The 24,793-nt window shown below is 38.8% G+C and overlaps 2 protein-coding genes across 2 annotated transcripts in view; one reads left to right on the forward strand and one right to left on the reverse strand.

The window, feature by feature from the left end:
• LOC138738796 (protein FAM124A-like) overlaps positions 1 to 24,793 on the forward strand; it is a 109,250-nt gene that overhangs the window by 50,396 nt on the left and 34,061 nt on the right. The gene's annotated exons all lie outside the window — the stretch shown is intronic.
• On the reverse strand, positions 1,908 to 13,182 carry LOC138739992 (uncharacterized protein C13orf42). The gene is made up of 4 exons (XM_069892444.1): positions 12,650 to 13,182; positions 11,344 to 11,763; positions 4,576 to 4,723; positions 1,908 to 3,013 (listed from the first exon to the last, which is right to left on the reverse strand). Exons 1-4 carry the CDS (start codon positions 13,106 to 13,108, stop codon positions 2,769 to 2,771), a joined length of 1,272 nt encoding a protein of 423 aa, XP_069748545.1. The 5' UTR covers positions 13,109 to 13,182; the 3' UTR covers positions 1,908 to 2,768.

The following is a 24,793-nucleotide window of genomic DNA, read 5'->3' on the forward strand; positions in this document are numbered from 1 at the left end:
ATTTTGAGAGCACAGTTACTCCAAGAACAGGCATAATGGTGAATGTGACATTTCTTTTGCATAATGTTTCTTTTGCATTTTGAGGATTTACAGAGAAAAATCTGACAAGAATAATGAAAGGAGATAAGTGATGGTTTAAGATTAAACTCTTCAGCCTTGGACAAAGAACCTTTATTTATACAATGCACCCTCAGAAACTTAGACATTCTGAAGCATTTCCAGGGGTTTGATCCCAGTTGTATTGCAATGGACCATTTCCACAAAACCAGATGCTCTGATGCAACTCCGGATATCATCTGTCACAAACACTGCCCTGATACCAGGACCATCCCTCCTCTTTGAAAGATGTTTCAGAAGATTTTGGTTAACTGTTTATCCAAAAGAAAATTACAATGGGAGCATCGCTGCCATATATATAAAAATCTTTATTTGCAGAAAGACAATAAACATTTTACATGATAAAAGTTAGGAATATTCTATTGCTTTTGATGTTGGTGTATGGGTAGACACAGGATAGATTTAAAGCAAATAGTATGAAGATTAGAGAGGAGATGAGGACATTTATTTTTACCCAGAGGGTATTTTTGTCCTGGAACTCATTGGCTGATGGGGTGATAGTGGTATAACCCCCCCCCCCCCTCAACAGTCCTTGAACATGCATTTTAAGAGCTGTGAACCTGCAGGGTTATTGAGCGAGGTGCTGGCAGGTGGGATCGTAAGAACAAAAGAAATAGGAGAAAGTGTAAGCCATTTGGCCCATTGAGCCTCCCCCAGCATTCAACAGCATCATGGCTGATTGGCTGTGGACTCAGCTCTACTGCAAGATCATAGATATAATGCTTTTAAAGATACTTCATGTTCTCTGTAGTTTTAATATTTATATTCAACATCAGATTCACCCCATTGATTCAGCCACCTCTCGAAGCAAGAAGTAAAACATGAAAGTCTGCAGACTCTGGCTGAAGTAAAATCTCAAAGCTGGAGATACTCAACAAGTCAAACAGTTTTCTTTATATAGCAAAGAAAGATATATAACTAACGTTTCGGGCTTGAGCCTTTCATCCAGGTATGAGCAAAAAGCAATCCCAACAATCTTGTTGCCATCTAGCTATATAGTATTAACCTATGTTCTCACATGCCCATCAACTCTTGGTTACCATTAATTATTTGGGATCCAGTTGGAAGTCTCTGTTTTGACCATTGCAGACACAATGAGTCAAATGTTTACTCAAAAATACTGGGGAAACTCAACAAGTCACACAGAGTTCTTTATGCAACAAAGATAAAGATACATCACAAACATTTCAGGTCTGAGCCCTTCATCGAGGTAAGAACAAAAAGCATGCAGGGACTGAATAAAATGGTGGGGGAAGGGGTGGGGGGAGGAGCTAAAGCACCACTTCCTATGTGTATCCACAGGAGTAATCTACTGGATCCAGTGCTCCTTTTGTGGCCTGTTCTACATTGGAGTAATTAGGCACAGACTGGGAGGTCAATTCGCTGAACATCTTTGCTGTCTGAATCAGCGACAGATCTCCCAGTGGCCAACAATTTCATTTTGTGCCCCACTCTCATGCTCACATATCTGTCCATGGCCTCATGTACTATCCTACCAGGACCAGCCATAAATTGGAGGAACAACACCTGATTTTCTGTTGGGGCACTCTCCAGCTAGATGGCATTAACATCAACATTTCTGGTTTCTGTTAACCACTCTCCATTCTCCCTCCCTTCCCTTTGTCTTCATTCCTCCAACTCTCCAACCCCTTCCCTCTCTATTCACAGAGCCACCCCTCCTCCATCTGCTTGCTGCTGTGCCCTCCCTCCCTCCCTCCCTCCCTCCCTTATCCACCTGTTACCTCCTGCCTTTCCCCCACCCCACCCCCCCAACCTAACATTTTGACCGGGCACCTGCTGACATTTTTCCATGCCTTGATGAAAGGCTCAAACCCAAAATATTGGTTATTCTTTTTAAAACATTTGTATTAATTTGATAGAAAATTACATGTTAAATATTGTTTAGATATTAATTATATAGTTTTTATATAATGCAATATGTTATGTATCTATCTTTGGTATATAGTATAAAGTACACTATTTGACCTGCTGAGTTTCTCTAGCAATTTTTTTGTAAACAAGAATCAGTGTCTGCAGATTTTCTTGTTTAACATGAGTCAAATGACCTTCAGCTGTTTCATATTGTCTTCTATTGTTCTATGATTCTCCATCCCTGATTTTTGTTCTTCTACATTGCTAGCAGCCAATATCCAAATTTCTTCTGTTCCCTCCTAGAAACTCCCTGCTTTCTGATTGTTTTTTTGGTGCATTCCTTAGGAAATATTCCTGAAACATTCTTTGTCACTTGGTGACAAGCAGTTCTACAGGATACAAATCCTTTGGCCCACTGAGTCCTTCCCGACCATCAACCCCTATTTACATTAAACCAACACCTATCCCATGGGGATCATTGTTTGCGTGACAGCATTTCGGAAAGTGCTCTTTGATGTTTTTGAGGCATTAGAGGGTAAATATAAGTGACAGGTGTTGCATTTGGTTCATACTGAACTGACCACAATGGGAATAACATCTGCATCCATCACAGGGCCAACATCTCTTCAACCTTCTTACCTCAATCAACATCCGGCTCATTGACTCAAACATGAATTATAAAAGTGAAGCTGTAATGTTAATAGAAGAATTTGAAGGTTTAAGCACAAGCATGTTATCTTCTGGTATGTGCACATTACAAAGTTGATGCTGTTTAGTGTCTACAATTCATCATCTTCAGTATGTGCTTTTGGCTTGAACCTCATCGTGTGAATTGGGCTTTCAACCAGCTTGGGGAGGTACATAGGGTGTCGCTCTAACCTCTTGAAGCTCATTCGCATCCCATCGCTATATCTTCTGTACAAGTCCTCCACCTTGGTCAAATGTGCCAGATCAATAGAGTACCTTCTTGGTGATTTAAGGATCCAGTTGGAATGCAAACTGTGCTCACTCGTGCTCGTAGCAACTGGATGCAGATATAGAAAGAGAAGTATGAGTATTTGTCATTGGCATACAAGCAATCATGTCCTACATTAGGTTCAATAACCTCCATTTATATAGCTCTTTTAACAAACCACTTAACAGAAGTGTGATTATATAGTGATGACACATCGGGAGATAATTCACCAACTAGGGGCAGCAGTGTTTCAATTAAATGCTGGATCTCGTAGGATTTAACATAAGGAGGCAATCAGGAGAACTCTCTAATTGCCACCCATGCAAATGAGTGTCCATTCCAGGTCTTGGAGTGGGATAGTTAGCCCTTAGATTCTGCTCCATTGTTCAGATCATGGTTCATTTGTTTCACACTTTTATTAAGCTGCCTTGGAGAATATTCTTTAAATTTTTAGGTAAAGTTTATCGATCTCAGTTTTGAAATGCCCAATTTACTTCCAGCTTCAATAGACAAAACACAAATACCAAAATGTAATTGCCTTTAAACTTTCATTTTCTTTTCACAAGTGTAAGATTCAAGGATTGTTTCTTTTAGGCTGTATTCAGACTCCTGAATGAACCTCACAATAGTAAAATTATCTTGTCTCTGCATTGTTCTGTCTGATTTCTGTTTGTAACTCTGTATTGACTTTTACGTGCCATATTACGTATAGGATGAGAAGTTTGACTGCTGTTAAAACAAAACAAACTTTCTCATTGCATCTTGGTACATGGGACAATCAACTTGAACTTGATAAACTTGAATTTGGCAGTACACTTCAGAAATATCTCATTGGCTTCTTCCTTTAGGAAGCTCCCAAGATTGTTTAAAGTCAATATGAATGTAAATCTTTCTTTCCTAACTCTTCACATTCATTCTTCAGTATCTGCTATTCTGTATTTTATGGGGCTGACAACATGTCATGATATTGTTGCTATCAAGAGCCTCCCACAGTTTATAATGCAACTTCCCGACACCAGGAAAAACACAGTGTCAAGTAGCGCACAATAGCATCCATCGAGCTTGTTTGAATGAAATGGGAGACTCCAGGGACTATTGTCCGGTACACAGGCAGCTCATTAACCAGATGCATAGTTGAATTCAGCGTCAATTCTCTAACACACTATACTATATGCTCACCCAACAAAGGTTTACCAATCTCTGACAGAAGACTGGTGGCATGGCCCTTCTTGTTGCTAACTACCCAATCAGTGGAAACAATTTGCCACTCACCCACTGTAACCCTCCATGATTTTTCAAGCCTCCAAATGCATTAAAGGAAGTCAGACAATCAGAAAATCTCAAGACTACACAATGTTTGTGGATCTCTTAGATTGGTCAATTTTACAATTCTTTGTTGTTCATTACTGTGATTACGTGTGGTAACAAGTTTGGAATCAATATTTTCTCTGTTTCAATTGTAACACAATATAAAGGCTGCAGTTTGATCTCCAATATAGATGTAAACATTTTAGCTTATTGAATGAGTGGCACTTCATAGATACTAAAAAATCTACAGAGCTACAAAGCTCAGTGAGCAGAACAATGAGGTGTAACAAGGTAAACTCTGATTTCCACTCAGACAGACTTACTAATAAAGTCCATGTCAAGATGCATGCCATCTGGTGGGTGAAGTTTGGGCTTGTTTCCCTGATCGAACATTGCAATGACTGAATCGAAGTATGCCAGTGTTTCTGCCACTGTTGGTGCTGGGGCTTGATTGCATTCATCCTTTGTTTTCTGTTGAATAAAAAGCAGTTTTATTGAGGTAAAGATACAAAATTCAAACCCTGCCCTCTGGACTGGGTCATAGAACATACAGCAGGGGAGTGGCCCTTTGGCCCACTGTGTCCCTGCTGACCATCAAGCTCCCATTTCCATTAATTCCATTTTTTATTCCTCCCACATTCCTTTTGCCTTCCAGATCCTACCACTCACTCACTAACAGTGGTCAATTAACCCTGTTAATCTTCGTCTCTTTGGGATGTGGGAGGAAAGCAGAGGAAACCTGTAGAGTCATAGTGAGAACATGCAAAGTCCACCAGAGATTGGGATTATCATGTAAAAAGGTGAATAAAGATGGAGTGAATATATTGATGCGCTTGTTGTTCATTAAATTTGGGGATAACTTATGAAAAAAGATTTGCATAAAATGGCAACGATTCCAATCTCAAAACATCACAAAGTGAAGACACATTTGAGACTGCAGATGCTGGAATCTGAAGCTAAACACACTCTGCTAGAGGGGGTCAGTGGGTAGAGCAACAGTTGGAGAAACTAAGGTCAATATTTCGAGCCAAGGCCCTAAAGGATTTTGACTTGAAACGTCAACTATTCTTCTTACTCCCGTTTATGCTGCTTGACCTGCTCAATTCCTCCAGCAGATTATATTTAGACATCTCATAGTGTTCTTTAGCCAATGAGGTACTTGTAGTAACCCTCACAATGTAGGAAACACCACATGCAATTTGCGTACAGCAAGGTCCCACAAGCATTAGCCTATAAAGATGAGATAATTTGCTTGTGGTAGTGATTGGAGGTGACTGTTGCTTAGGACATTGTTAAATTGTCCGACTCCTGAAATGGTGTGATGGGATTTTATTTTTACATCAACCTGAGAGGTCAGACAGTTTAACAATGCATCCTCCTCCCTCTGGCCCCCACTCAATTTTGTGTTCAGGTCTCTGCTGTGTTATTCACATCTTGGCTTCCTGTCTTGACTGGGGATGCACACAGTGGCCTAGTAAAACAATGAAGATTACAAACCATTCTAAACACTTGCAGTCTTTGACATTCATTGGAGGTTTGGTTTACTTTTTAATGTAAGGAATATTTAGTATTTTTGCATTCCGTGATTGTAAAAATAGTATGGTTTCTGATTGGTTGTTCTCTGGGTTTTTACCCTGATTTCCATCATCTACAATTGTTTTGAATCAAGTTTCTAGTTCTGGACCGTGCAGATTGTTTTTCCAAAATGAACATTGCTTTGCATTTTTAACATCTAACTTTTTTTTCAAACTTATTTAAAGATAGAAAAAACATAACACACAGTCTAGTAATAATCAAAAATTGATTTTACAAAGATATATATATAAAAAAACAAGAAAAAAAACTAGAAAAATAAAATAAAAAAACAGAAAAATAAAATTAAAAAAAACCCCAAACCTACCCCTTCAGCCAGCTCCCTTAAGGGTAGCCAAAAATATAAATTATATATTTAAAAAAATAATAAATGTCAAGAACAATTCAAAGTATATCTAAATGCATATATTCCAAATACAGAGACCATTTGCTAACAAAAAAGGAATAATTATCATGTAAATTATATGTAATTTTTTTCCATAACAATTCAAGTTTTCAATTAATTATGCCAACATAGTATATTAATCTCTGTATTGTCTTTCCAAGTACTCGCAACACATTTAGATGCTACTGATAACACCAAACATACAAAAGCAATTTGAATTTTATTCAAACCCAATCCCCTCAACGAAATCAAATTACCCAACAAAAAAATTGTTGGGTCTAATGGTAATGTAAAGTTATAAAATTTTTCCAAAACTACTTTAATTCCTTGCAGAATGGTTGAACTTTAACACAAGTCCAAACAGCATGTAAAAAAGTTCCAATACATGAATCACATCTAAAACATAAATCTGAATTACTAAACCCATATTTTTTCATTTTCTCTGGAGTCAAATATAATTGATGTAAAAAATTATAATTAACCATTCAATATCTTACATTAGTCAATTTGATTACATTGTCCTGACACATACCCGCCCAATCATCTTCAGGAAAAATAAACACTAAATCACTCTCCCATTTAAATTTAGATTTTTCCCAATCCAGTTTATTCATATTATCTTGTAACAAATTATACATAACCGAAATATAACCCTGCTTTGGTACAGAGGAAATCAAAGACTCAAATCTCGACAAAGTAGGTAAATTAATCTCTCTACCGTAATTATCCTTTACCAAAGCTCTAAGATGGTCATACACAAACAAAGACTTTACAGATATATCAAATCTCTCTCTCAATTGATTAAAAGAAAGAAGTTGTCCCTCTTCAAAGCAATCTTTATACCCTTAAAATCCCAACTCTTTAAATAATTATTAAACATTGAAAAAGAAATAAGCTGATTATTATACAATGGAGTTAAAATTGATAATTTATCTTTTGATCCCAAAACCCTATTTTTTAAAATCCAGATCTTTAACAATGTTTCAATATCGGCATATTATATTCCTGTAACAAATTCAAGTTCCAACGAAATATAAATTCATGTACCTCAACCTCGGAAATACACACCATTTTCACCTTAGCCCAACTAAGAGTTTGATCTAGATCCATCAACCTGCTAATAAACTTCAACTGGGCCACTTCATAATAATTTTGAAAATGTGGTAACTGAAGTCCACCTAACACATATTTCCATGTAAGTTTATACAATGCCACTCGAGTTAATTTACCTTTCCATAAAAACTCCCACACGACCTTATTTAAATCCTGAAAAAAAACCTTTGAAAGTAGACAAGGTATTGACTGAAATAAATATTGAATTTGGGGGAAAATATTCATTTTAATACAATTGACCCTACCAATCAAAGTTAATGGAAGATCTTTCCACTTAATCAAATCAGTTTTAATCCATTTTAATATAGACACATAATTTAACTGATACAAGGACTGATAATTAACATCTACAAACACACCTAAATATTTAATTTTATTTGTCCACCTTAATTTTGCAATAATTTAAAATTCTGAATAATCTCCTATTCCAACTGGTAAATTTTCACTTTTATCTCAATTAACTTTATATCCTGACAATTCTCCAAATTTTGACAAACACTCTTGTAACTGCTTCAACAACCATTCCTGTCCAATAAATATATCAATACATCATCTGCAAATAAATTACTTACATTCTTCATCAGTCTAATTTCATCATTTTTTCCTAATAGACTGAGCTAATGGTTCAATAGCCAACGCAAATAAGGCTAGTGACAATGGACAGCCCTGCCGAGTTGAACAAGTCAACCTAAATGGTAAAGAAATCTGACCATTTGTCACCACCCTAGCAATCAGGTTTGTATATAAAGCTTTAACCCAACCAATAAAAAAGGGCTGAATTTAAACTTTTCTAACACCTTAAATAAAAAATCCCACTCAACCCTATCAAAAGCCTTTTCTGCATCTAGTGCAACCACCATCCAGGACTGGATTGCACTAGGCTGCTTTTGATATGCATTGACCAAAGTAATTAATCGAAGAATATTATCTGATGCATTTCTGTTCTTAATAAAACCTGTTTGATCAGTATGTATCAACTTAGGTAAGTATGTAGCAAGTCTATTAGCTAATAATTTAGCTATAATTTTATAATCTACATTTAATAAAGAAATAGATCTATATGAAGACTCTTTTAATGGATCTCTATCTTTTTTTGGAATAACAGTTATTAAAGCACTTGAACAAGACTCCGGCAACTTCTGTTCTTCAGTAACTTGTTTTAACACATCTCCAAATACATAAGATAAATCATCATTAAAAAAATTATAAAATTCCACAGGAAATCCATCATCCCCTGGGAACTTTCCATTTGGCATTTCCTGTATAGCTTCCTTGATTTCAAAATCTGTAAATGGAGATTCCAATTCCTGAATATCTTTCTCATCTAATACCGGTAACCTTAATTTAGATAAATAAGATTCAATAGAACCATTATCCTGCTTCCCCTCAGAAGTATATAATTTTTGATAGAATGAATAAAACTGATCATTAATTTCCTGAGGCTTGTATGTAATTATTGAATTCTTTTTAATGGCATTAATAGTCTGAGATGCCTGTTCAGCTTTCAATTGCCAAGCAAGTACCTTGTGAGCTCTTTCTCCCAACTCATAATAACGTTGTTTAGATCCATTAATTAAATGCTCAAACTGATAAGTTTGTAAAGTATTATAGCGTCATTTCAATTTCACTAATGCAGCTTTTTTGTCTTCAGTCACATCCTTCTGAAAATCTTTCTCTAACTCAGCAATCTAATTTTCCAACATTAAACTTACTGCCATATATTGTTTCTTAACTTTCGTAGAATAACTAATAACCTGTCCCCTCAAATAAGCTTTTAAAGTGTCCCATACTACAAAATTACTATCCACAGAATTAATATTTTCAGTCAAAAATAAAGAGATATGCTCTTTAATAAAAGTTAAAAAAAACTTTTTTCAGTAACATTGCATTGAACCTCCATCTATACGATGAATTTCACATGAAAAAAGTAATAATGAATGGTCTGATAGAACTCTACTTTTATATTTAGCTTGCAGTGCTCTACCCTGTAGGTGTGCTGAACCAAAAAAAAAATCAATCCTAGAAAACGAATCAAGTTGTGATGAATAAAAAGAAAAATCTTTCTCTGTAGGATTAACCTTTCTCCAAATATCTACCAGATTTAAATTTTTCATCAATGCATTGATTTGTATTGCCATCTTTGATTTCCTTATACTCTTCGAGTTTCTGTCCGTAAAGGTTCAAAAACACAATTAAAATTCCCCCAACTAAAATATTTTCATTAGCTTGAGTTAACAATAAAAAAGCTTCTGAAATAAGCTTAGGTGCATAAAGATTAAGCAAAGTCCAAGATTCAGCAAAAATTTTACATTTCACCCGTAAAGCTCCACCTACATTTCCCTCTGAAGATTCCAATTCAAATGGTAAATTTTTATGAATCAAAATCACCACCCCTCTTGCCTTAGAATTAAAAGAAGAAAACACATGTCCAACCCAATCTCTTTTCAATTTCAAATGTTCCTTTTCAGTCAAATGTGTTTCTTGTAAAAAGACAATATCGATTTTCATTTTTTTATATAAGCCAATACCCTCTTTCGCTTAATTCAATTATTTAATCCCTGAACATTAAAAGTTGCAAAATTCAAAGTAGACATTTTTACTAACTACTAATATACTTACACTCTGTAAAATAACACTCCCCTTTATAATTCTTCAAAAGTAAAAAAAAACTCACCCCTCAATAAACAACAAATTTTTTTTAATAAAAAATAACCCAAAAAAAAATTTTAATCCACCCGAAGGTAGTAACACCCTAAAAATTTGGGTGTGGTAAGTCCACTAGTGGTCAATCACAGTCAAAGTTTTCAGTGTCATCCACCTCCCCCCCCCCCCTCCCACCCAGCCAGATACGTAATTAAGAACAATCAAATATAGTAAAAATATTCAACTCAATGATCCCAAGCCCAATGATTGTTCCGGATCTTCAATGTCAAGAAGACTTTGTGTCAGCTCTTCTTTCTTTCCATTCTTACCATTCTTTCCATACCCATTCCCATTTCCATTTCTGTTTACCCTCCTCTTAGGAGACGATGGTGAAAACCGTCCATTTCTCCGCAATTCTGGCAATGAATTAGCAAAAACCAAGGCATCATGATCGTTCTCAAAAAATTGAGATTGAAAGTTTCCGTTAAAAACCTTAAAAATTGCAGGATAATGAAAAGCAAACTTATAGCCCTTTCGCCATAAGACATTTTTAGCCGAATTAAATTCCCGTCGTCTTCTAATAACCTCTTGACTCAAATTGGCATTAAAAAAACACTCTGTTATTTTTAACCATCAACGGAGATGGACTCTGCTGTGCTTTCTGTACTGCCATTCGTAAAATCGTTTTTCTATCTTGATATTTCAAACAACGAATCAAGACCGCCCTCGGTGTTTGTCCTGGAAGTGGTTTTTTTCTAATGCTCTATGGAGCCGATCCAGTTCCAAACCTTCAGGAAAAAACTCTTTACCCAGTATCTCTGGGATCCAATGGTTAAAAAATATTATATGATCAGAACCTTCAATGTCCTCTGGAAGACCAACTATTTTCACATTGTTTCTCCGGCTTTGATTTTCCAATGAATCAGTCTTTTTGAATAAATCCATTTTTTGAATCCCCCAATCTACAAAAGAACCTTCCACTTTTTCCATTTTTAAAAAATTATCTTGTACAATATCAACAGATTTTATATACCTGTTAATATCACTCTTAACTACAGTCATTTCTTGTTTCATAGTTGACATTTCATCACACAAAATATTCATTTTTGTTTTCACCTCCATAAATTCTTGGGTCATTTGAGTTGACATTTGTTTTGACAGATTATCCGTTTGGGAAGCAATCCCTTCCAAAACAGTAAACACCGAGTCCAAACCAGATTCCATAGCCACTTTTTGAGGTCTACCTTCTTTAACTATAGGCTCCTCCACCTGGGCAAATTCCAATAAGGTAAGTTCCTCTTCTCCTTCAGTCATCATAGGTCCCTTGACTGTGCGGTTGTGGGTTTGGACACCTGACACCGACACCCCTCCGGTGCTCGGGCTCCCCCACAGTCCACACTTTCTCCAAAAGGTCACGGACCCGGGGTGCCCTGCGCATGCCCAGCAGAACTGCTGGACACGCAGGAGCGTCCTCCAATGCTAAACTGCGCGTCCCCAGGCCACCCATCAATGTCGCAGGCTCACAGGCACCTTTGTCGGTCGGGCCGCCCACACGCACAGCTTCACGTGCACGCAGGTCGGCTACGACCGAACTCACCAGAATGTCGGTGCCATCTTGCGACTGCAGGATCAGCGCTGAGGTCAAGCTTGAATGGGCAGGAGTCCTCTGAGGCTTGGAGGCTCCCAACAATGACTCTGTGGATTCAGCTGTACAGGTAGGCCTCAGTTCATCTACACTTTTATATGGTAATTTCTTCTGAAGTTGAGTTTTAGATTTCTTCACATTGGTAGCCATGGTGAATTACTGTTATTCAAAAAAACTGTAAATATTATTTTTAACCACTTTTATACTTTTTAAAATCGGGTATTTAATAATCCAGCTGGGGAAAGGTGGAACACATGTTTTTCTTCCACGCCATCTTGCCACGCCCCTAATATCTAACTCAACACTATTCTGGGTGAAAGAATAGCTTAAAATATTTTGTCAGAATAAGTATCAGGTTACAATGAAACTATGACCATATATATCCCAATCACAGACGCCCTCACCCTCCTTAACTGATCTTTTGGAATATTTCTGTAGCTGCCTGGGTGTGCACCATTTGACCATTCACACATAAAAGTACCAAAGTCCATTAAAGAAATGCAGCCAGTATCATAAAGGACCCTCCTCATCACCCTGGTCACAACCTCTCCTAGCTGCTCCCTTCAGGCAGAAGGTGTACAAGCCTGAAGTCCAGCACCTGGATGTTCAACAACAGGTTTTTTTTTTCAACAGCTACCAAGCTATTGAAGCTGTGCACTCACAACTCTAATCATAAACGACTCCAGGACTCACCAAAAGATCTGCTGCACTATTGAAACATCATTTTTTTCTGGCAACAATATCTATCTATCTATCTATCCTTTGTTATCTCTTTTGCTTTGGCATATTGGTAATTTAGTTTATTACTTTTGTATTTTTGCTGTAACCTGAGTTACTGTGTGACTGCTGCAAGAAAGAATTTGTGTGATCAGGAGACATTAACCACCTCCGGGAATTTCAATGCATCTGTACATGTCAATAAACTCTCATCTCAGGTTATAGATCACAGAAACAGGCCACCATATTTATACACTAATCTATACTAATCCAATCTCAGTAAAAAGTGAGAAAGCCCTACCCTTAAAGAGCTTGGATAGGTAAACTGTGTGTTAATAGGATCGGGGATACTTGCTTTCGAGATATGTTTACGAGGCGGTGTCCTCCTGGTGTTATTTGTTACCAAGGCAGAAGGTGGGTTCGTCCGGACCTTGCTCTTGCTGGGCTCACTGGCAGGCCGGTACTGACGGCGGAGGACAATCAGATCGTGCAGGTACTCCAGACAGTCTTGCGTCCTGGAGAACATCCATAGTCTGTCTTCGGCTTTGATGTTATAGATGGAGGAATTCACACTCACTGCGCTCTGGCTGCGTTTCAAAGAACTGCCCGCGTACTGGTGACTTTCCCCGATCAGGTAAAGGGAGGTGCTGCGGACCAACCTGATCCCGGACTCCTCGCTCGGCCATTCTTTACTGCCGCCGGACTCCCCCAGTTTACTCACAGCGTCTGTCCGGAACATCAGGTTCAACTTTTTCAACATGGTCCCGACGATGAATGCCGAGTCACCCCAGCGCGCCCTGTTACTGGGCGTCAAACAGTAGCATCTTCACAGAACCCTGTTGGTGGTGGGTTTGCAACAGTTTAATAATTTAAACTGGTCTGACAGGAAGGAACCCTCGCTGTGTTCTTGCTGGATTGTTGATTATAACACTGTAGAAGCTCCATTCAAACCTCGCTTCCTTCAGAGATGTTAGAATGTCCCCTTCACTGCAAGGCGAGTCGCTGACCGAGGTGCTGAAAATGCAGACAGCGTGATCCGTCGAGTTGTTCCATGGTCCCTGTTCGCAAGCTGCCTGGCTCGGTGTGTGCAGAGGTAGAATTGGAAAGAAGAGTGCCAAGGCATACACTCTGCAGTAATATAAGCTGCAATCCGATAGCACCTCCATTTCTGTCACACGAGCACTTGGGCTCAAGTGTCTCAGAATTTCTTTGCAGACAAAAGCCGGCGTCAACGTCTTCCAGTTGAAACATAATTTATCCATAAAGTATCAATTAGGAAAAGTGAAGTATCGGGCAGATGCTCTGCAACACAGTCGCTGCCCCTTAATGTTGCAGGCGTTGACATAATTGCTTCGAACTGACATCAAGAATGCGTTTAAGATTCTTAAAGCATTATGACTTATTTGCATCAAATCTGAGCGGAAATAAACTGCATCATGTCTTGCAGTGAGCGTTGCAAAGGAGCTGGACAAATGTTAAATCATGAATGGAACGGGATAAAGTTACTGTGTTTGTCAAGCCGCCTGTTTCTCTTTGAAGTTCAGAAACTAAAGGGAATAGATTACTCTCATTTGATAAATGTTCGTGAAAACAAGGGAAACAGTCACAGAATGTTGTTAACATAGAATAATACAGGCCCTTCGATCCATATGTCTGGGCAGAGTATGATGCCAAGATAAAATAATATCTTCTGCTTGCACATAATTCATGTCCCACTTTTCTTTGCATAGTCATGTATCTATTTGTAAGTCTCTTATATAAGCGCTTCCATTGCATTTTCTTCCTCCACTACTTCCGGCAGCTCATTCCAGCTACCCGCCACTCTCGCCATAAAAAAAAATTGTCCTTCACAACTCTCCCTCCTCACCTTAAGTGTGTGTTCTCAGGTATGTAGTTTTTCTAAAAAGTTATTTTCCTTTGGCCACAGACTAGTTTAATACTTGCCTCGTGCGTAGATTATAGAGAATCCATATGCAATGTATGTCAATAGTTATCTTCATTAGGGTTTAGTCACAGGATACCAATTTGCAATTAACAATTAAATAATGTAGAATAAAAGAAAGGGCCGTGATTATACAACAGTAATAATTCTCCAGCATGCAGCAAATATTTCTTCAGTACTGCACTGAAGTGCCAGCATATATTAAGGGTACAAATCTGAGGAGTAGGAGGGTTTTAACACTCATCTTTTTGTAATTTAACTGAGCGTTAGATTAGGAACCCACTTGATTTATCTGGGACTCTGCATCCAATATTACTCTTTACTGATTTCAATGGAGTAATATCAAATGGATCACAAAATCAACACTACTCTTAATCTCAGTGCTTTCTCTGTTTGCAGAGTAGATTAGCATCACCCCTTCTCTTCATGTTGGAAAACAGGCATCAGTCAAGTTTGGTGAGGTATCCCTGAATATACTATACAAGGGTAGATTTAATCTAGTTTGATATGGCAGAGGATCAGGAGAAATCAACCACCTTTACATTTCTCCCCAGCCTCTGATCACAGGAAATAAAAAACATAAAATGGTGCTGTCTCACCATCAGCCTGCTGCACTATTTCAAGATATAGAAGCAGATCTTTATTAAAGTTGTTGTTAAACTCATGAACAGAGTTGGATTATAATCTAGTGTTAAATTGCTGTGATATATCTAGCACTGATCAGGTTAGAAGAAAGTTTAGTGAACTACAGCTCTCTAAAGAGCTGGCACTGGCACCATAGGTTCAATAACCTACTTCAGTGTGTGATTGTATGATTCTGACTGAGTATTATTATTAAATTTGAAGTGTTGTTTATCCTCTGGTCGTCATGTGCAAATTCTGCTCAAATTTGGGGTAAAATGTTTTGAGATGTTTTTCTCTTGAATTTGCATTCTAACTTAAATGTCACTGAACTGAAAGGCCAATATTATTTTAAAACGTGATTTAATCTTTGTTAAAATAATATTCCCAGAGGTACTTAGGAGTCTCAATTTAGCGCATTGATTAATACAGCTGAAGATTAGTTTCTTTCAAAATATAATTGCTTATGCTCAGTGTCCCAGACCAAATCTGAATGATCAAAAATGGCTTTTGAAAAATATACAAAACCTATTAGGATACAGTTATCTGGTAAATGAAACATAGACCGTCAGTGGAACTTTGCTGTAATGATTAGTGTCTCCCAGGCACACTGCTGTTTTGGGATTGTGGTTGGCAATTTGCACAGCAATTTTGTGCAAAATATTGAGAAAACTAGATTTTCAACCAGTGATATTTGTGCTAAAAAAAAACTCTGCAATCTTTTGTGCAGTGTTGCCCAATTACAGATGAATTGGACCAAAAATACCCAGTGCATGTAAGTAAATCCCTTGACATTGGTGACAGAAGTTAAGCCACAAGAGACAGGACAGATGAGAAATATTACTGAGACTATTAAGGCATTTCTTGCACCCCTTAGCACAATCCAAATCACTTTATAACCAATGAAATACTTTGAGATGAAGTCCCTGTAGTCAGTGTTGTAAAATAGAAAAGGTGGCAATCAATCTGAACATAGCCAGCTTCTATAGGATAGTGATGAGAATGGTCAGATAATCTCTTTGAAGGATATTTTTGTAGGATAACACTCCTACTGTTGAGGCATGGGCTGGCAGAGTGGCACAGCTAAAGGAGCTGCTGCCTATGTGCTCCAGTGTCCCAGGTTCAATCCTGACCTCCAATGTTGACATTTGAAGAGATTACACATTCTCTCTGTGAGTTCTTGGGTTTCTTCCAGATACTCTGGTTTCTCCCACATCCCAATCCCTTGCTAGCTGGTAGATGGATTAGCCATTGCTAAATTGCCCCTAGAGTGTAGGTGAGTGGTAGAATGTGGATTATTTCAAATTGATATTCCATAGTTTGTATGAACTCAGGGCCTGAAGGGCCTGTTTCCATACTGTTTGATTCTATGACATGAGACCTATGCAATGCAATCCTCCACATGAGAGGGCAGAAAGGATCTAATATAATGTCTCAAAAAAGCAAGAAACAAACTAGCTAGGGAAAGGGAATACAGAATATTCTCTTAAAAAACAGCAGAAGAAAATGAAAGAAATACAATGATGTGTGTTATTAAAGATTGGTGAAAAAGGAAGGTGATAGGACTGAAATAAAGAAAAGGATTGTAGAGAGTGGCCTGAAGAATTTTCATCGTTGTTGAAGAGTGAAGCAAAGTTATAAAGCAAGATGACAGAGTTTATGAAAGAGAAAAATCATTGCTGATAATCTATTAGAGTGGTAGAGACAGAGACTAATGTGGTGCAAAGTCAATAGACTCACAACAATGGAGCTGGTCAAGAGAAAAACATGGAGAAATAAGAAAAAATCCAAATTGAAGCAATGGGAAAAAAATCTGATATGGGATAATGAAAAAGATACCAATTTGAAATAGGGTGGATAGACTTAATTTAGAGTAACTTTGAAGTTTTTAATCCAGAATAATTGAAAAAAATTCTAATTTGGAGATAAACATTAACCAGAAGTAATGGAAAAAGTCTAAATAGATTTACAATAAGTATATTTTATTCTGAAGCAATGTGGACAGATCCTTTTCTGGAGTGAAGTGATCAAATTTTGGTTTGGTTAACAGAGAGAGATTGCAGTCTGAAATATGAAAGGGAATGTTCCTCTGGCATAATGTGGACATGTTCCAGTCTTGTGTGATGTAGAGAATTCTACCTGGGTGTTACATACATGACAGTCACAATAAAGATTAGCCCAGATGGTGTTATATTTAAAATAATATTTTTAATTATTAATTAACAATTATATAACACCTACTCTAATTTAACGAACTTATCTAAACTTAACTAAATTTATATAAATTATCTAACTTAAATTGTAACTGTGCACAAATATATTGGTTTGCGTGTGGAATACCCTAAGCCATTACAGCCCAAGGCTCAATTCTAGGAAGGCAGTTCCAAGTTCAAAGTTCAGAAATTTGGAGATGATACATGGGCTTGAGATTGATGTGACACACAGGGTTTAGATGGCTGAAGCACGTAGGCCTTAGATGAATAGTGAGACACACAAGCTTTATAATGGTGAGACACACAGGCCTTAGATGAATCGTGAGACACGCAGGCTTTAGGTGGTTGAGGCACATAGGCTTTAGATGGTTGAGGCACGCAGGTCTTAGATGAATGGTGAGATACACAGACTTTAGATGGTTGAGGCACGTAGGCCTTAGATGAATGGTGAGACATGCAGGCTTTAGATGGTTGAGGCACATAGGCTTTAAATGGTTGAGGCATGCAGGTCTTAGATGAATGGTGAGACATACAGGCTTTGGATGGTTGACGCACATAGGCCTTAGATGAATGGTGAGACATGCAGGCTTTAGATGGTTGAGGCACATAGGCTTTAAGTGGTTGAGGCACGCAGGTCTTAGATGAATGGTGAGACATACAGGCTTTGGATGGTTGAGGCACATAGGCCTTAGATGAATGGTGAGACACGCAGGCTTTAAATGGTTAAGGCATGCAGGCCTTAGATGAAAGTAGCAGTTCCTGAAGTGGGGGTGAAAGAGACTAGGGTGAAAGAAAGTTGATAAACTCATGAAAACCCTTGTTCCAGGTGCTTCAGAGAAATGTTGGTTTTTAATAAGTGCCTTCTTCTGCAGTTAAAACCCTTTTTACGGGTCAATCAAAGAGGAGTGCAGTATTTCTCCTGTGACTTTTAAAACACTTTTGGGGGGGGGGGCGGGGTTAGTAAAAGTGGTTTCTCATCCCTCGGTAAGCAAAATGAGGAAATCTGACAATTCTGTCTATAACCACACAATGAGGCTTATTGAGTTTCTCATCCCCACAAAGGAGGTCAAAGAGCTGTTGACTCTTCTGCTGTCTCTTCAAAAATGGCCTCATGAGCAGGCTGTGCACTGCCTTTTCAAATGGTCTCTGCTTCAGGGCTTGTCCAAGCTTTCTGCAAACGTATCAAGTTAAGAACATGCTGTCTTCCAAAGCTGCAGCCCTTTCATAGTCACTTTTCCAACACCTGCAAAGTTGTTCAATCTGTTCTCTTAAAGACACAGTCCCACAGAAATAAAATGAACCAAAAAAAATGGGGGAAAGTCACACTGGGAAATAAATAAAAATATTTTTTTTAATTTTAGAGTTACAGTTCGGTAACAGGCCCGTCTAGCCCCACGAGCGTACGCTGTCCAAATACACCCATGTGATCAATTAACCTAGTCATCCCATATGTCTTTGGAATGTGGGAGGATATTGGAGCTCCTGGAGAAAGCCCATGCAAGCTCAGGGAGAACATACAAACTCCTTACAGACAACGCTGGATTCAAACCCGGGTCGCTCCTTGGCAATACACTACACAATCTGTGTCACCCAAAATTACATGTCAGAACATGCTGCAGAGTGATCTAAAAAGCAAAAGAACTGCAAAAATTGGAAATCTGGAATAAAAACAAAAACACTAAAAACAATGAGAAGGTCAGATGGCAACAGTGAAGCAGGAAACAAAAAGTTAAGATTACAGGTAGATTACCTGATTCAAGGTGATCCTGGGATCCCATGCACCTGGTAATTTTATACTTTTTGATTATATGGGATTATGATCTTCAGTCCACAGTAATTGGAGAGCCTACAACCATCAGAATTGAAGCAGGTTCTATTTTGAAGTGTAGAAATCAGATTCTAAGCAGTAAAGGGACTGGACTCTGGGCAAATGAGCATAGATCTAACTTAGATAATTGATAGTTAAGCAGTTCCTGAAGTGGGTGAAAGAGACCGAGGTGACCAAGGTTGATTAACTCACAAAAACCCTTGTTCCAGGTGCTTTTTGAGTCTTGGAGTGCTTCTAATCCTGGATTAATGGGAAAACATGTGGACTTTTGGGATTTGGTTCTAACATGGAACAATGGAAATTCTAAATTTGATTAATGGAGAATGTTTCTTAGCAGGAACAACAGGGACAGATTCTAACCTGGAGAAACTGGAATAGATTCTACCAGGGAAGAATCTCACGAGGAGAAAGAGATTGTGGCATCATAGGGTGGTTCTAAACTGGAGTAACTGAAAGGGATTCTAGCCTGCAGAAATGGGAAAAAGTTCTATCAAGGGAGCAGGAGATGGTTTAAACTTAATGCACTGAAGAACTGATTCTTGCAGTAATATGGCTACAATCTGACTTGGTGTAATGGAAACATAATCTACCTAGGAATAGATTTGAACAGAAGATAAAGATACATTCCAGGCTTGAGTGTTACTGACAGATTATAGCCTTTGAGAATGGCAATATTTTCTAAGATGGACAGAATCATATCCACAGTAATGATGGAAGATCATCAACAGGGGTCAAAGGGAGTTGATTCCATCTGGGAGTAAATAGAAGATCTGATCTGGAATAATAGAAAATGTTTCTAACGTTTTTTAGGTCCTGGGGCTTCATCTGCTGTTAGCTGACCTTGATTGATAGCAAGCTTGCAGAATATGGATTCAGATAGGGCGCTTCAAAAGAATCAACTAGATGCACTGTGAATAGATTCTACTTTGGAATTGACATTCGATTCTAACTTCAGTAATAGGAAAGACTCTAAACTGGTGTACTGGGGATAATACTAACCTCAAGAAGTGGAAATAGTGTCTAACCTTGTGTCATGGAGATCCTTCTCATTTTGGATAAATGAAGAAAGATTGAAGCTGGAATAGCAGGATAAAAGTCTATCCTGGAATAATAGGAAATCTAGAAATACACACGATTCTACAGATGCTGGAATCTGAAGCCAAACACCATCTGTTTGAGGAACGCTGTTAGTCGAGCAGCATCAGTGGGAGATCAGAAAAATAGTGGATGTTTTGAGCTAAAGGTCTTCATCAGAACTGAGGGAAGTTTGTACAGAAGGAGAACAGATTGGGAGGGTTCAGGCATGTGCCACCATGTGGGAAATCTAACCTTGATTAGATTTCCTTATGTAGATTAATTTAAATAGATTCCATCCTAAAGTAAAGGAGAGCATGCAGAAATTAATTTAAACCTGGCATGATGGGGAAATGCAAATGCTTCTAAATATGGAATAATGGGAATTGATTCTAATCTGGAATGCTGAATGAGAGAAACATGGAAAAAATTGCAAGGATTGCAAATGATCAAGATAGGCTGGCAATAACTAATAACCCAGAGGTGAGTTCTCCACCATCCTAGATGGGTCTCGAACCCAAAATCCCTGTCTTAGGAGACTAGTAGGACTACATGGATGATCCCAACAAATAGGGAGATGGTTGAACCCAGACACACGTGGAGTGCTTCTAAACCCTAGATTATCACCATCAGTAATTGGGCTAGACTCTAAAATGGGTAATGGGAATTGTTCTAACTTCATCTCCACAGGACTTGATCCCACAATTCTCGTCTTAGGAGGCCCATGTCTTATCAATTAGGTTATTGGGGCTGCTCAAACCAAATTCAGATAGTGAGATACTCTATCTTGCAATGGATTTGAAATAAAGTGGGGATTCATTCCCAATTTGACTATTTGTATCAATGCAAATTAAATAGAGTTTAATCATGGAAGACATGTTGCATTCTGGAGTACTGTGGATATAATCTAAATTGAAGTGATTAAGAGATATCCTAGGCTGCAGTATTATGAACGGATTTGAACTTATAAAAATAAGATTACATTTAATACTTGTGTATTTGGGACAATTCAAAATGTTATAAATGCTACATTTTTAAGTTTAAGGTTTATTTGTCACAAAATACCTAGCACGGTGAGAAGTATTCTTCTCCAAACAGACCAAGAGATTCTCTAACATTATCTCAGCTGTATAAGGAGCACAATTTACAAAGTACAGTAATTAGAATGAGAAGGAAGATCAATTAGCACCAATCAAGGTCAGCATGAGAGCACTGTTATGGGGTTCATTCAGGAGCCTGATGATTGTAGGGATGCAACTGTCTTTAAGTCTGTTTGTGCATGTTTTCACACTCTTAATCCTCCTCCCTGATAAGAGGACAAAAAAAAACAGTATGTCCAGTGTGTGGTGGGTCTTTCAGTTTGTTGGTTGCCTTTCTGAGGCAGAGGGAGATGTAAATGGAGTCCATGGAAGGGAGGGGAAATTTGCATTATGTTCTGAACCACCTTCTGTAATTCTTGAGAAAGCAGCTTCGATAACACACTATGTTGTATCCAGAATGTATGCTGTTTATGGTGTGCCTATAGAACTCATTGAGTGAGGGGACTGGACCCTAACTTTGAATAATGTGTATGGATTTAAACATGGAGTGACAGGGAAGATACTCATCCTGAGCAAAAGGTACTGGTTTTGTCTGTGAGTATTGGGATAGATCTAACTGGGAGTAAGGGAAAATTATTCTGACCTGGTGTGAAGGGAATAAAACCTGATCTTGAATATTGAAGATAGAATTTAACTGTGCACTAGGAATATTCTGTAGCCTGGATTCATGTAGAATTGAAACTGGAATATTGGTGTAGATTGTAATATTTGGTGTAGAACCTGGGGAAATTGGGAAAAAGAAGTTGGACTGATGGATATAAAATCTAACATGGACGAACTATAATGGGACGGATTCTAATCTGGAGCGGTGGAAGTAACTTAAGTTGAGAGATTGACAAAGATTCTATCCTGCAGTAATAGGGAGATGTATTATAGAAGAGCACTGTAGATCATTTAAACTTTGTGTATCAAGGACAGATTCCATCCTGGAATAACATGGATCTAATTTTGATTAATGGAGACATTGTCTTTCTTGGAGCATTTAAATCAGATTTGAACCCAGACAAAGAGGGATACATTCCAGACTAATTAAATCTGAAGAAATGGGGATAGAATCTAACCTCTAGTAATGTGGACTGCTTCACACCTGGAAGGAACTGATCAGATCTTGTCCTGGAGTAAAGAAGTGATTCTAACTGGGAGCGGTATGGATTTATTCTCTCCTTGGGTATTGGATTTAGATTCCATGCTGAGCTTGTTCATAGTTGGAGTAATGGGGTAAGGTACTTTGAGTGTGGAGTGGGACCAGATTGATATGTGTTCTTTCAGAACACATAGAAACAGTCCAAGGAAATGCTGCAAACACTCAGTGGGTCAGCAGCATCTGAAGACAGAGAAACTGTTCACTTTTCAGATGCAAACACAAAGGTGCTGGAGAAATTCAGCAGGTCTCGCCTGATGACTGGCTGTTTTTTGAGCATACCTTGAAGAAGGGCTCAGGTCGGGAACATTGGTTATATATCTTTACCCCCTGTGGATGCTATGAGTCTTGCTGAGTTCCTCCAGCATTCTTGTGTTTTTACTACAAATCACAGCGTCTGCAGACTTTCATATTTCATCACATTTCAGGTGAAAGGCAATCCATCAGAATTGGGAAGGTGAAAAAAAAACTTAGATTTATATTGCAGAAAGAATGAATAAGACAAAGGCAAGTCTAGTAATTCTCTGAACAGCTGCCAATGCTTTAGTATCCTTTATTTAAAAAGATTACTATTTTAGACATTTTCCCATCCCATATATTTGCCTACTTATTTAATCTGTTGATCTCCTATGTCCTCATCATAACTTACTTTCCTACCTATCTGTATGACGTCAGAAAGGTTAGCAACCAGACCGTCACTGCCTCATCCAAGTCATTTTCTTGCATTGAAAAGGTTGGGGTCTCAACACTGATCCCTGTGACTCACCACTCAGAAGGAGCAGAGACAGTGCAGCTGCTTTTGTATGTACTGTTCCATGTAGAAGTTAGGTTTACTCTAAGATGGTGGTTAAGAGCTGAAACCTGATAAGGCTGAGTGTTTATTTGAAGAATCACTCTATTGACATCGCTGTCTTGCAGAAATCTTACAAATGAGGATGGGCCAAATGGCCTCTTTCAGCACTGAAACCATGCTTAACATTCTCAAAGGCCTAGTCCTGCTAGAGAAAGTGCTTTCCCTGACCTGTCCTCATTATACACTGATAAAATTTCAACACATCACTCCAAGAGAGAATTTCTTCCAGTTCTAATCTGGCCCTATATGTCCAATAGAATTTGTTACAGGACTGGGTTATTATTCATTATCATTCGTCCACATTAGAATCTGATCTGTTGCTCTTTGTAAGAAGCTGGTCACTTACTCTGGATATGAATCTCTATTGTTATTCCACACACAAACATAGAGAAAGAAGAGTATCTGGCCCCCTCCTACTAATTCAGTTTGGAATTACTCGGAGGTGTGTGAGAGAGGGCTGATTTTGCCCAGGTTCCCGGGACCACAATAGCACCATCCCTTACACTCACTCACCATCCCTCACACACACTCACTCACCATCCCTCGCACACACTCACTCACCATTCCTCACACACACTCACTCACCATCCCTTGCACACACTCACTCACCATTCCTCACACTCACTCCTCATACACACACTCACTCACCATCCCTCATACACACACACACCATCCCTCACACACACACACACCATCCCTCACACACACACTCACCATTCCTCACACTCACTCCTCATACACACACTCACTCACCATCCCTCATACACACAAACACACCATCCCTCACACACACTCACTCACCATCCCTCGCACACACTCACTCACCATTCCTCACACACACTCACTCACCATCCCTTGCACACACTCACTCACCATCACTCACACACACTCACTCACCATTCCTCACACTCACTCCTCATACACACACTCACTCACCATCCCTCATACACACACACACCATCCCTCACACACACACACACCATCCCTCACACACACACACTCACCATCCCTCACACACACACTCACCATCCCTCACACACACTCACTTACCATCCCTCATACACACACTCACTCACCATCCATCATACACACACTCACTCACCATCCCTCATACACACACTCACTCACCATCCCTCATACACACAATCACTCACCATCCCTCATACACACACTCACTCACCGTCCATCATACACACACTCACTCACCATCCTTCATACACACACTCACTCACCATCTCTCATACACACAATCACTCACCATCCCTCACACACTCACTCACCATCTCTCATACACACTCACTCACCATCCCTCAAACACACACTCACTCACCATCCCTCATACACACACTCACTCACCATCCCTCACACACACTCACTCACCATCCCTCACACACACTCACTCACCATCCCTCACACACACTCACTCACCATCTCTCATACACACACTCACTCACCATCCTTCATAAACACACTCACCATCCCTCACACACAACTTCCCTCACACACACACTCACTCACCATCCCTCATACACACTTACTTATACCCACACTCACCGTCCCTCACACACTCACCATCCCTCTCACACTCACCATCCCTCACACATGCTTACCATCCCTCAAACACACTCACTCACCATCCCTCACACACAATCACCATACCTCATACACACACT

The sequence above is a fragment of the Narcine bancroftii genome, chromosome 7, assembly GCF_036971445.1.
Source record: "Narcine bancroftii isolate sNarBan1 chromosome 7, sNarBan1.hap1, whole genome shotgun sequence".
NCBI lineage: Eukaryota > Metazoa > Chordata > Chondrichthyes > Torpediniformes > Narcinidae > Narcine > Narcine bancroftii.

Coding starts and splice junctions, on each gene's coding strand:
- LOC138739992 (XM_069892444.1), bottom strand. CDS start 13,108: ATGTTGAAAAAGTTGAACCTGATGTTCCGGACAGACGCTGTGAGTAAA. Junction 4,724..11,343: donor AGCACCGGAGGGGTGTCGGT/GTCAGGTGTCCA, acceptor TTTATTCAACAG/AAAACAAAGGATGAATGCAA. Junction 3,014..4,575: donor TCTTGACATGGACTTTATTA/GTAAGTCTGTCT, acceptor ATCTGCATCCAG/TTGCTACGAGCACGAGTGAG.